Here is a 14435-nt window from a genome sequence, read left to right as displayed (position 1 = left end):
GAACATTTTATGGTTCTTAGAGTATTATTGATTGCAGAGAGTGGAAGGAAAGCACAGTATTACATTTTTCTTTCATGGATTGGATTTTTATATTTAATTAAATAACTTTTACAAGGAAAAACAATATATGATCATTGTAAAAATTCTAATAATATATAGATATATAAAATACAGATGAAAATATTTCCTTCCCTCTCCTTTGACTCAATTCTGTAGTTTGTTTTCTATGCACATGTAAATATATGTACATTTATAACATATTTACGGAAGTGGGATCATTTGTTTTGTAACTTACTTTTTCCACCTAACAGTACATAATGGACATCTTTCTTTGTGAGCATATATAGAGCTATCTCATTATCACTGATAGCTACACTTTTTCCACCTAACAGTACATAATGGACATCTTTCTTTGTGAGCATATATAGAGCTATCTCATTATCACTGATAGCTACATAGTATTCCATCATATGGATGATTTAAATTTGTTTAAAGGAACCCCTATTGGTGAAGAATAACTCAGTTATTCTCACAGTGATCCCTGTAACCTTTAACAATATATCAATACTTTTAATTCCTGATTTTTCATTTTTGGATAGTAACTATTGATTCCTGCTGTGATAGATGAGGAATTTAGAGTACTTATACTATATCCCACATTCCTTTCTGTTCCTCCTTCTGATTTTTAAATTAATTATATTATTATTTTTACATCATCAAGATTTATAATGTTTAGATTCTGTTCAGTAACTATAATTAGTCCTCTGTGCTTTGTTTATAGGTTGATTAGAACTTTAAACCTAATAAGAGTCTGTAATGAGTATGCTAATGTAAACAAGAGTAACTGCTGAACTAAGTATTGTAAGAGAAGGCAGTATAACCCTCTGACACATGGCTGCCTTGGAGAGAATATTTCAAGTTAAAATCCCACAGATTCTCTTTTAGTTTCATACCATGACGATGCTAAGATAAAGCTCTTTTAAACTGGGCAGAGCCAGAGAACCTCCAATCAAGGACCAATGGTCACCATGTTTTGTGGTTTAATTCCCAGCTAGTGAACCAATGTGTTCAGTAGTCATTCACACCTTAGGTCACACAGATAAAGGCAATAATCGTAACGGGTTATGTTGTGCAAATGGTGAAGCAAGGGGGTATGGGCCTCTATTGGATGCGACCACACATCCAGAAGAAGATTTAATTCTTTCCCAGAAGGACAGCCTCAGCTCCCTCTGCTGGAATTCATTTTTATCTGAGGTGTATCTCCAACCCTCTCCCCCAGAAAGTATGGTGAAGGTATTGGTGGACTGTTCAATTAATGGCTGTGTCATGTTTAATAAACTCCAAAATACTACAAGACCAAGGAGAAGACCAAGGTCTTTTTCAAAGGTGAAATATGTTATATACCTACTTTTACTTTTGGGTTTTTGGTTTCTTGAGTTTTTGGTCTTTTGAATTTTTGCCTGAGTCAAAGGCCGGCAGTTACCCATGAATCACTTTGACTGGATCTGGTCACTCTTGATACTGACTCAGAGGCATCAGAGTCAGCCATGGTCAACATCCACACACATATTAGGAAGGCGTAGCAGTATCGGTTAGTGAGATTGGGTGGAGATTGAGGCACGAGGAGACATTTTAATATATTCAAAATTGTGTTCTGGAGAATCTCTAAATCCTTAACAGTTACCTTCATACACCATCTAACTTTCAGGCTTTTAAAAAAATGAACAGATATTAGTTTAGTGTCTGACTTACCCAGTGTAAGCTTTGCTTTTCAGCACTTTCTCTTTTTCTTTTTTTTTGACCCCAAGATTAATTAGCTCTGGGCAGTTACTGGTAGTATTGGTTTGATCTCTTACAGAAGGAAAGAACAACCACTTGAGGTCTGTGGCTTAGGTTTGGCCTGTTCCTCAGGGTTCCATTGGCCTTGAAGGTCCTGTTGTTTGTTCAGTGCCAGCAGTGACCTAGAAACTTCCTCTTGTCTTAATTCCTCCCCAGTGGCCTTGACAAGCCCTTCCTGCAGCTGATCACTATGGGCAGTTAACTTGAGTTTACATCCTATATGCAATCCTTTATTCCAAAGCAGGGCTGAGGCTCTTAGGTAACCACCTAATTTTTTAGACAGCAGTGTTTTTCTAGAGTTGATTGTTATAAGCTTATTAAAATTCAGCTACAAGAGCCCCATAGTTATTTGGGTAGCTGGATTCCAGCAGGCATAACATAACTATCTGGGTGGCATAGCTTTTGACAGCTTGTAGGAAAGCAGACCTAAACATGTTCTGTCAGGAAATCCTTAGTATGCAGTCAGTACTACACTAGAAAACTTGGTTGTCTCTCTAGGGTTCTATAAGGCCTCCAGAACATTTTCTCCTGAGAAGTTCAAGTTGGAATCCACTGCAGCATTGTGCTGGCCTCGAGGCATATGTTCAAAAGGCAATCAATGAAGTATTTGTTTAACATGAAGTGCTTTTTATATATAGGCACAAAAGGGTTTGTACACTAAAAAAGTAAGTTTCCTTCCTAACCTTCCCACCCTCCTTACCCAAACCTCAGAGGTCATTACTCATACCAGTGTCTTGGGTGTCCTTTCAGATATCTTCAATGTACACAAGCATATGCGTTTATATTTAAGCAAATGGTAGGATAATATACTTATATACGTGCTGTTCTGCATATTTCTAACTTAATGATCTATTTTGGTTATTATTCCATATGAATACTTATAGTCACTTTTTTATGACTGCATAGCATTCTATTATTTGGATATACTATAATTTATTTAACCAATCCTCACCTATGGACATTTAGATTATTTCCAATATTGTGCTATTAAAACAATACTTTAATACATATCATTGCATGAATTTTACTTTCTACATGTGCAATTGTATCTGTACGATAAATTCCTCGAAGTAGCATTTCTGGATGGAAGGTATGTGCATTTTAAGTTTAGATAGTTATTGTCAACTTGCTCTTGTCAACTTGCTTAGGGAGGTTATACTAATTTAAACTACCCTGCCCTTGGCAGTGTATGAGAGCGCCTGCCTGTTTTATCCACATCTTTGTCTACAGAGTGTATTTCACGCTTTCTGATCTTTGCCAATCTGATAGGTAAAAAATGGTATCACATAGTTTTAATTTGCATTTTTCTTATGGGTAACACTGAACATATTTTTATATGATTAAAATCCATGTATACTTCCTGTTTAGTGAACTATCTATTTATATCGTTTGCTTATTTTTCTATTGGGCTGTTCATCTTTTTCTTATTGGTTTGTGAGAACTATTAATATACTGAGGAAATTAAAGCTATTTATATATTGACAAAATTAGTCCTTTTCTATGATTTGAGCTACAGACCTTTTTTTCACATTTTAATATTTGCCTTTTGACTTTATGGTGTTAAGAATTTTTTCCATGCAGTAGAATTTATCATTATTTTACATGACTTCAAGATTTTTATTTACTTTTTAAATATCCTTTAAAAGCTTTTAAGGAATTCCTTGGTAGTCCAGTGGTTAAGACTCTGTGCTTCCACTGCAGGGGGCACGGGTTTGATCCCTGGTCGGGGAAATAAGATGATGCAAGCCTCGCAGCCAAAAATAAAAAATAAAAAAATAAAAATAAATAGATAAAAGAGTTTCTAATCTTCCAGTGTTTTCATTGAACACATTTATGGTATTGTTTTCCTCATTTAAATCTTTATTCCTTGTTTTGGCATAAGGTGAAGGGCATTCCATGTAGATGACCTGAGGAGTTTTGACTGTGAGGAAGTGTTCTCTTTTTATTAGTGGTGTCTGGGTTGCATACAGCACCTGCATTTCCTATTAGTTTCTCTTCTACAGTGACAATGTGGAGCAACCTGCTTTGTGGCAGTGGGCAGCGGGGAGTCCTGATGGCAGAAGTGTAGTTGGACATGGGAAGGTTTTAAGTTATGAGATTACTGGCTGTTACAGATGACCAGGTCAAGGGTGGGCAAGTTGCCAGAGAGTAGGGTTTGAGGTGGTAGTGAAGACCATATAAAAAGCAGTCTCAGCACAGTCGAGGCTCCAAGATGAGCATCCACAGAGACAAGTTTAGTATATGCAGTGCTCCGAGTGAGCCCTGGAATTCCTGAAAGTTGGGAGCTGTTTGTGGCCTTTTCTGCTGAGGCAGCTGCAGAGTCTGTGGTTGGCTCTGTTCTCAGAGTTCAGAAGGGGACTCTAGTGAATTTAGTGCAGTGGTTCTCTACCCTGGCTTTTCATTAGAGGCTGCTAGGAAGATTCTCACTTCACCAGTCTGAGGGTGGACCCTAGCAACAGCATTTTGAAAACTCCTCAGGTGATTCAGATATGCAGCTAGGGTTGAGAACCACTGTTTAATGCAGTCAGTTTGCTGTCCCGCAGGGATCGCAGTGCTCCCTGCCTCAGTGCTTCCAAATGTGCACACAAATCACCTGGGATCCTGTTAAATACAGATTCCAATTCAGAAGGTCTGAAGTGGGGCTTGGGATTCTGCATGTCTAACAAGCTCCCAGGTGACCCTGAGGCTGCTGGTCCCCAGACCACACTTTGAGTGGCTTGAGCTTGTTATTCCATGTGCAGAGCCTGACGTCTACCAGTCCACGAGCATCAGTAAAGATCTTTCTGCTATGATCCTGCTCTCTGGCAGAACTTGCTTAGTGTAGTAGAAAGAACACAGGCCAAGAGGCTTGCCTTCTACTTCTAGCTCTGCCCCTAATTAGCAGTAAGACAAGTCTCTTAACATTGCTTCAGTCCTTCACCTTCTTATCGCTAAATCAGGAGGGTTGAACTGGGTAAGCTGTAAGGTTCCTTTTGTTCCACCTCCTCCCATGCAGGTCTGGGGTGTTTTCAGACTCTGTGGGGATGAGGTTTTTATGTGGAGGACAGTCTAGATTCTACAGTAAGGACCCTGGCTTCCCTTTGCAGACTTTCTTTCTCCAGGGATGGGGGCCTAGGCCCTGATCTTAGGATCAACTGGAGGAAGTAAAACTAATCAATGTTAAAAAATTAAAGGAGGTTAATATTAAATTGTAAGTACAAAAAGAATGCAGGGAAGCTAGAGCAGAACGTCCACTGAAATTTTCAGGGGGAGGTTTGAGTTCAACTTTGTTTACTGGCCTTGATTGACTAGTGCCAGTTCAGAGGGCAATTTTCATACCTTTATGTTTGTTGTCGCTAAAAAAGCATCCTTCAACAGTGAAGAATAAAACATTTTCTGCCTTAAGTTAAAATGATGTGGGAGAAAGGCCTACTTCTGTGGAAGTAAATGTTTGAAATGCTATAAAACTCTCCTTTTTCTATATTTAATTTTTCAAGGCTAATCTTGACTATTAAGAGATTGATACTGAAAAGAAAATCACCATGACCAAATATAGGCTGAGTCAAAAACCCTTTTGCACCTCCCTATAGACACTAATAAATAGTATCAGAAATTGCCTAAAACAGAGATTTAAATTGCTTAAATTATAAGTAATACTGAAAATAACGTCTCTATCTTAAAAGATACCAGATAATTTATTTAGATTTTATAACATAGGTGTACAGGAATTTCTGACTCACCTCTTTGATGTCAAAGGAGGTGTATTTTGCATTGTAATTAGAGTTTTACTAAATTGTAGCTTCCCTTAGGAAGAGGTTGTATGACCAGCACTCAGGTATAGAAAATATGAAATGGAACATTTTTCCTCATTTGATGAATTATACTCAGTACACACAGTTTAGCTCTAACTTTTCTCTGAATAGCCTATGATTTTTTTTCTCTGTTGTTAGATTATTTTTATTTTTTAAAATTTTTTTTTGGAAAAGAAGTGAAACCGTCTTTATTAATAGATGATACAGATATTATAATTATAAAATCAAAAATAGTCTATAAACAAACTTAGCAAAGTTGCTGACTACAAAGTCGCTAGATTATTTTTAAATTGCAGACTGTGAGTACTTTTTCTCAGAAACACATACTATTATGGTTTTATTGAATTTGGTAAATCTTTTATATAATCAGGTATTGATTATCATAATGAGAGTGATAATACAATACAGTAGAAAATCTCGTTTTAAACTAGTAAATGCAATATAGGTCACTTTATAAAAAGATTATTTTGGTTACAAGTGACAGAAAATCCAACTTAAGTTGGGTGAAGCAAAGAAGGGACTTTTGGGGTCCATGTAATTGAAAAATTTGAGGATAGAGCTAGCTTCAGGTATGGTTGGTATAAATAGTGTAATCAGGATCTGGTCTCTGCATATTATGGCCTTGCTTTCCTCTGCATTGGCTTTATTCTCAGGCTCCATTTAATCACACGATGGCTGCCGACACTGCCAGGGTTTTATCTTTCTGGTTCAAATCTAGTAGAAAAGAGAATAGCTTTCACTAGAATTTAAAACAATAATTCCATCTACAAAATGTAGAACCTTAGTGAAATAATAAAAGATGATAGTATTCGATGCCTAATAGCTTACTTTACAGGCAGGAAGGATATTCAAAATATTTAACAACCTATGGTAGTGGCATCAACCAGTCTGAATGAGTTGGCTGCAGTCAATCAGAACTAGTGTTGATCATGACCAAACAGCAGGGCGGCCCCTGTGTGAGTCCTGGTGGGATGACAGCCTAACTAACTGGGAGGTATTATAAAGGTGCCACCAGATTTCTCTGAAAATATAGTTTCTGTATTAGTTTCCTAGGGCCGCCATAACAATGTACCACAAACTGGGTGGCTTAAAACACAGAAATTTATTCTCTCACAGTTCTGGAAGTTGGAAGTTGGAAATCAGGGTGTCAGCAGGGCCATGCTCCCTCCAAAGTCTCTAGAGAAGAATCTTCCTGTGCCTTTTCTAGCTTCTGGGTAGTTGATGGCAATCCTTGGCATTCTTTGGCCTGTAGATGCACCACTCCAATCTTTGCCTCTTTCTTCCCATGACCTTCTCCCATGTGTCTGTCTCTGTAGCCAAATTTCCCTCTTCTTATAACTACACCAGTCATATTGGATTTAGGGTCTAGTCTATTCCAGTATGATCTCATCTTAACTTGATTACATCTGCACAGACCCTATTTCCAAATAAGGTCACAAACAAAGTTCCCGGTGGACATGAAATTTGGGAGGATATGATTCAACCCAGGATAGTTACCTAATATCAAATGCTCTTACATAGTTGTCATGACACAAATTTTTAAAAATACTCAATATTAAATAGCTCACACTCTAAAATTGTCTTATTTTATAGTTAAAAACTGGATATTTGAATCTTAGTAAAAGTATTTAAGTGAATTATGAATTTTTTAGTTTGGATGCTATTTTGTATTTTTTTTTACTACGTCAGATTAAGTAACCATGTTTTTCTTAATTCTAATTATTTTAATTCTGTTAAAATATGAATGTTAGTGTGACATTTTGGTGGAGAATTAATAATATTCATTGATATGTGAGTATGTTTGTGCATGATGAGTTATTACATTTTTACACGACTTCATTAAGTTCAAACAAGTTTTGCCTTAAAAAAAATGAAACTGACCACAATTAGATGAACATCATCCATTAGTGTATTTAACAGCAAGTATAAAAAACAGGAGAGAAATGCAACTGGTGAAGGGCTTGGAAATCATATCTTACAACAAACATTTGAAAATGGTGGTAATTGTCTTCAACTCTTTGAATAATGGCTCTGTGGAAAAGAGTTTAGACTCCAGAGGGCAGAACTAGAACCAGTGAATTAAGGTTAAAGGGAGATATTTTAGTGCAATGTAGAACTAAACTTTCTCAATGAACAATGTGTCATATGCCAAAATGGAGGTGGTAGTCATGTAAGGGAGTGAAGTGCAGGTTCCTGGAAGTGCTTAGGAAGGTGCTGAATGATTACCTCTTGGGACCTTTTAATGGAGATCTTCCCTCGAACAAGAAATTGAAATAGAGGGTCCCTTCTAGCTTCAAGATGCATGTCCTCCTAAAATTTCTATTACTGTATATGCCATGGACATCAGTATTAATTATGTGACAAGATATTTCTATAAGTTTAGATATTTTTAAACAGCTGCAAACCCATTGTGTTCTATGAATTCTATGCTTTGAAATGCTTGGGGAATAAAAGAGATTTAATCTAAGAGAAGAGGAAACATCATTAATAGGTGTGAAAAGTAGGGGATTAAAATTTCTATTTATTGAGTACCTACTATGTACAGGGGTATTGGATGAGTTTCTTTATCCATATTATCTCATTTAATATACTTAGTTTTTCATTGCTCGGTTTGGAACTTATGAGATGCTGTAGATATTAGAATGATGATTTCTTACAATAATTGGCATTTTCTTATGTATTGTTTGGTGATGGAACACAGGACTGTTCTGATGGCTACATGTGCAAAACACAGTTTCAAATTAAAAATGGGACTGCAGTGTCACATCGAGGAACATCTGCCCGTGTACAAACATGTCTTCCCATGGAGGTGAGTGATTTAACATGTCATGTTTTCCTTTTCAGTCTTTGTAAAGTATAAAGTAAAAATTTAAATCTGATAAATAATATATTTGAAAAATTAACTGCCATCAGATCCTGGACCTGCTGTAGGGGGAGAAGTGAACATCATTTGTAGGAGGTTATTTTCTATAATATTGAGAGCAGAAACTGTGGTAAAGTTAAGATTCACTCCGGGTCTATACAGATTGTAGTAAGCCTTCACCCTTTTGGTTTCTCTTGCATCTAAAGACCACAGATGCCTTCCGTTGCCTGTTGATTTTTTCCCAGTGAAATCCCCCCAGGATAATACAGGCCTATACCTCAGCTGCTTAATACATGGATGGAGATCTCTTTACCTAGTCTGCCTTTAATTTTTCTCCTATGTCCTTTAAAGTATGCTAGATCTGGGTCTCATTGCTTAGGCAACTTTAACCTTGACTTGAAAATCTTGCTAAATTAAAATTTAATAAGGTACTAATAATGGTTTAATGGTTTTCTGGGCTATTTTCAATTTTCTTTTTATCAAATAGCAAATAGCCTTTATTGTTAATAAAATTTTGTATATATCTATCGTAAAAATAAACAATAGAGAAATATATTAAAAGAGTAAAAAAACTCCCCTATATCCTTCAACTGGAGGTAACCACTATTAATATTTTAGTAAGTATCCTTATACATATTTCTGTCATACACACACATACATACTTGTGTTCTGCAATGAACAAGCATAGCATGGACATCTTTCCATGTCAGTAGATGTAGATATCCATAGTTCTTTTTTAATAGCTCCACTGCATTCCATCCTATGGATGCACCATAATTATGTGGAACCCATATTGAAGTAAAATACTTGAATTTTAAAATTGAATCGGTGGGAATCTAATTGCTTCAACATAAAGAAAGAACTCTAATGCTTAGAATTCTGAGTATCCTGGTAAAATGGGAAAGGAGACTTTTTTGTGAAGGAAGAGTCCTTTCTTAGGACCTGTTAAATCAGTCCCCTTGACTGTTAGGGCAGTCTAGCACTAACCCCCTCTGCCTGTGTATGATGCTGGCCTGGAAGTAACTCTCGCCTGTACAATTTAGTTTGCAAGTTATTCTTGAGGGTATTGTGCTTGGTAATAAGGTAAGTGCCCCCGAGTAGGTGTTCAAATCTTGATTACTGTTTCCTGGTTCAAATAACCAACATCCTATCTGAAGCCAAGCATGTTAGGAAGCTTTTCAGTTCATTATATATTAGCTTTAAAAAATGCACATGGAGATGATGATTTAAAAGATAAATTACTAGTTTTTGCCTAACAAGTTGTCAGACATTTGAAAAGCACTAAAAAGTGGTGTTGACAGTGTGTGAGGGAACTGACACTTTCTGGTTGATGTTTTAACTTTACAAAGTTTGAAGATGTGCACATACTATGAACAGTCTATTCCAATTCTAGGAATTTAGCTTCATAAAATATATTTTTTCAACATTTTTCATTTTCAACATTTCCCAACAAATTGCAAACACATATGAAAAAGTCGAAAGAATTTTGCAGTGAACATCCATGTACTCATCACCTGGATTCTGCCATTAACACTTTGCTGTGCTTGCTGTATTACATATCCATCCCTGATTCATCTATCAATACATCTTCTTTTTTGATGCAGTACTTTTACATCAAAGTAAATTGCAGACAAATACTTATAAAATAATCAGAAATGTACACAAAGTTTTACATGCAAGTATATTCATTTTACCGTTATTTATAATAGGAAAAATAGAAACTAAAATGTTCAACAGTAGTGGATTAGTTACTTACAGCACATCTCTGTGATGGAGTTTGTGATTCAGTAGGTTTGGACTGGGGCCTGATAACTTGCAATTCTAACAAGTTCCCATGTTATGCTGATGCTGCTGGTACAGGGACCACCACACTTTGAGAACCACTGCAGTACTTTATAATAGAATTCTTAGCATATTTGAGATGGTGTACAGCTGAGATGGTTAGCTAATATGGTGTATGGTAGAGTTGATATTGCAATAATCTTGATGAGATAAAAAATGTCTTAGGTTGAGCCTGATATGGAGATTCCTGTTAAAATGACTTACTAGGGATGTGTTCTTAGGAGAAAAAGAGTGCCAGAAGCAGGACAGAACAACGGATAAAAGCTAAGGAAGATTGTGGTCTCACTAGAGACTAACTTTAGTCTGATCTCCTTGAAGCTCTGGAGCACAGATACCCAGAATTAGTCCTACTTTGTGTCCTTGAGGCTGACCTTTTGTACTCTGTAAGTTATTGGTTTGTCAGTCAGTCATTGGCTGACGTAGAGATAGACATAGCTTCCCAAGCAAGATGGCTCCAGTATTACTGAGAAATTCTTCAGAGAAGGGGGCTGCTGTGTGTTATCAGCCAACAATTATACCAGCCTTAAGGAGACCTGGGTAGGGCACCAACAGCGTCTACTACCAAAGTGTAACCTGAAGCCAACAAAATGGCATCTGTAGGGAAATTTATGTATAAGGTCTGCATTGACATGACAGCAATTTGTTTGAGAAAGAGCGAGTGATTTTAGTTGACCATAAGCTCAAGATAAGTGAAAAGAATGCCATGGATGCTAGAGAAAATAACTGGAACCTAAGCTACACTAATGAAAGTATTTATAAATGGATTCCAAATATTGTCTGGGGACCCCTGGAGGGTCCCTGAAAGAGACCCTTTCAAGGGGTCCACAAGGTCAAAACTATTTAACAATATTAAAATATTATTTACATTTTTTACTTCCATTCTCCCCGAGTTTTCCAGAGGCTACCTATGTGTGATATTGAAACAGAATGAATGCAGAAAGTTATAGGAATCCAGCTATCTTTAATTGAGTCAGACATTAAAAATATTTGCAAAATGTAAAACAATACTGCTTTACTTATTCATTTATGTTATTTTGGAAAACATTTATTTTTCATAGAAATTTGCTATTATATTACTATGTATTTTTAAAGTGAATTAACAAATTTTTTTAAAAATTCAATTTTAATTTCGAATATAGTAAATATCCATACACATAACTCTCAAACAAAAGTTCATTGGAATCCTCAATGAATTTTAAAAGTATAAAGGAGTATTGAGACCAGAAAGTTTAAAAATCACTGATCTAAAGGAAATATTACATTATTACATGTGAAGAGCAACATTGGTAGCTAGAATGCATAATGAATGAATCCATAAATAATAGTTGAAAATAAATCATAAGTAGGGTTTATCCATTCAAAGAAGCATGCCATGGGTGGGCTTGAAAATATATTATTATGAGGACTATTTGGGAGCTCTGAAGACCTAGGAAGGTTAGTTGTCTTAAGATATCTAGAAGGCTTTCCTGTGGAAGACAGAGTAGACTCATTTTGTTTCTGAGGATAGAATTAGTTTGTGTCTGGAAATTATTATAGACAAGTCTCTCTACTGTTTAGAGTTGCCTACAGTGAAATTGGTCGACTTGCAAAGTTGTGAGTTCCCTTCCCTTTCATGGAGATGTTCAGCCACAGAGTAGATAACCCTTTCTCCAGAACAGTGGTCACTGATGGAGATGTTCAGATGCTTAAAGCACCAGGCAGATGATGAGTGAGTGAAGTGGGGTGATGGGAAGTGGTGGGAGCTGTGGAGAAGTGGAGAGGGAATGGCTCATCCAAAGGGGCAGTAGGAATGCAGCTCCAGGTGGGTTTAATTGAAAAACAAACAAACTGTGCAGGCCAAATAGACTATGTGTATGGGCTTCAAATGGTCCTTAGGCCACCAGTTTATAACCTAGCCTCTAACATTATAGAAAGGAGTCCTGCATTGTGTAGAAGACTGAGCCAGCGGACCTCTGAATTCTCTTTAGAATTTGAAGCCTGATCCATATCTGTATATCACATTTCCTATTTATTTGAAAGAATGCCTCTACTAATAGTTGCTTTAAAAAGATTTTTAAAAAAATTGGCCATGTATGAAGTGGGAAGTAACTCACTTCTTTGTTCTCACCAGAACCGGCAGTCTTGACTGTAGAAGGGTAGCTGGATTCATGATTTTTATGCCTGTGAGTTTAATCCTTTAATAAACAGGATTTAAAAAATCAAAGTGAAATATAATGGAATATATAAGTGAAGTAATTTGTGAAAATCATAAACTATGTCTTTTTTGAATTTTTAAAATATAATTTAAAATGATACTTAAAAGAGTGAGATGATATTCAGAAATCTATTGAATATATTGGGGTATCTTAGTTCTGGTTTTGGGGAACAGGAGTTCTTATAGGTTAATCATTAGATAAGACATTTATTGTTGAGAGTAGTTTATATGATTTGCTTGTGACATTTCTGAGTTTGTGAAATAACAAGACTGTGGCAATTTTTGAACAAGATCTTTTCTTTACCAGTGACCAAGAGAAATTCATTGCCTCAATTTAAAATTTTATAAATGTTAAGTGAATATTTTCAACAGGAGCCAACACAATCAACACTGGTTCTTGAATATCTTATATGTAACACTAACTTCTTTTTTTTTTAATTTTTATTTATTTATTTATTTACTTATGGCTGTGTTGGGTCTCCATTGCTGCACACGGGCTTTCTTTAGTTATGGCGAGCAGGGGCTACTCTTTGTTGTGGTGCACGGGCTTCTCACTGCAATGGCTTCTCATTGCGGAGTACAGGCTCTAGGCGCACGGGCTTCAGTAGTTGTGGCATGCAGGCTCAGTAGTTGTGGCTCGTGGGCTCTAGAGTGCAGGCTCAGTAGTTGTGGCACATGGGCTTCGTTGCTCCGCGGCATGTGGGATCTTCCCCGACCACGGCTCAAACCCGTGTCTCCTGCATTGGCAGGCGGATCCTTAATCACTGCGACACAAGGTAAGTCCGAAACACTAATTTCTGTAAATGGATGTTGGTGCTAATACTTCACTTTATCAACTTAGGACTTTTTGGATTTAACTGAAGACTTTTCTTAGAGAAATTAAGATATCATTTAACACTAGTGAAAAACATGATTTAACATGTTAAATGCTTTAACAAATATGAGCTTATTGTGGAAAGTCTTATCAAAGCCTTATTTACATAAATAAAACAATAGTTTGAGAATGGAAGTGGGAGCAAAGGCTCTATATTCATGTTAGACAATTTTTTGAGGAAAATTAGTCATTATTAACCTTTAAAACTCATGTGAATATTATTGCAAAATAACTACTAAACTTTAAAAATATTTTGTGGGCTTCCCTGGTGGCGCAGTGGTTGAGAACCCACCTGCCAATGCAGGGGACACGGTTTCGAGCCCTGTTCCGGGAAGATCCCACATGCCACGTAGCAGCTAAGCCCGTGCACCACAACTACTGAGCCCGCGCGCCTAGAGCCTGTGCTCCACAACAAGAGAAGCCACCGCAATGAGAAGCCTGCGTACCTCAATGAAGAGTAGCCCCCACTCACCACAACTGGAGAAAAGCCCCCGTGCAGCAACAAAGACCCAACGCAGCCAAAAATAAATAAATAAATAAGTAAATAAAATATATTTTGTAAGGTTATAAATTAACTCACTGGCCAATAAAGACTACAATGACTAGAATGAAGAAACAAGGTGTAAGTTTTTTTTATCATGTTTAACATTAAACCACTCTAAATAAAAGGAAACAATGAGATGAATGTTCAACATGGATATTGATTGTTAGTAATGAGTAGTAAAAATTATTAATGAATGCTTAGAGGAGGGAAATGCCTGAAAGTCCTTCCTGTAGAACTAGCTTTTGTCTGACATTGCTTTGCATTTTATTTTTATCTCTAACTTCTTCATTTATGAAATTCTGAATCATTTTCATAGAATAGAGATGGCCCAGATTTTGCCCTTTGATTCATTCAATTTAGATACCCATAAATATTTATTTTAGGTTGGTCAGTGATTTTTTTATATTATTGAAGTTTGGATTCTTCTGTCTGAAGTTCCATTTCTTCCTTTTGATGAGGTATCAGAGATGGGTATTGAGAATATTTTA

At 36.4% G+C, this 14435-nt stretch overlaps 1 protein-coding gene across 2 annotated transcripts in view; it reads left to right on the top strand.

Moving 5' to 3' along the window:
* Positions 1-14435, top strand: part of ATG10 (autophagy related 10) — a 302663-nt gene that overhangs the window by 48790 nt on the left and 239438 nt on the right. For both annotated transcript variants that reach the window (XM_082458279.1, XM_082458278.1), the window contains exon 3: positions 8332-8439. In XM_082458279.1, coding sequence (XP_082314405.1) covers positions 8332-8439 — 108 coding nt within the window. The remainder of the gene's footprint in view (positions 1-8331; positions 8440-14435) is intronic.

The sequence above is a fragment of the Balaenoptera physalus genome, assembly GCF_965194825.1.
Source record: "Balaenoptera physalus genome assembly, chromosome: 3".
NCBI classification, from domain to species: Eukaryota; Metazoa; Chordata; class Mammalia; order Artiodactyla; family Balaenopteridae; genus Balaenoptera; species Balaenoptera physalus.
This window is presented reverse-complemented; position numbering and strand designations above follow the sequence as displayed.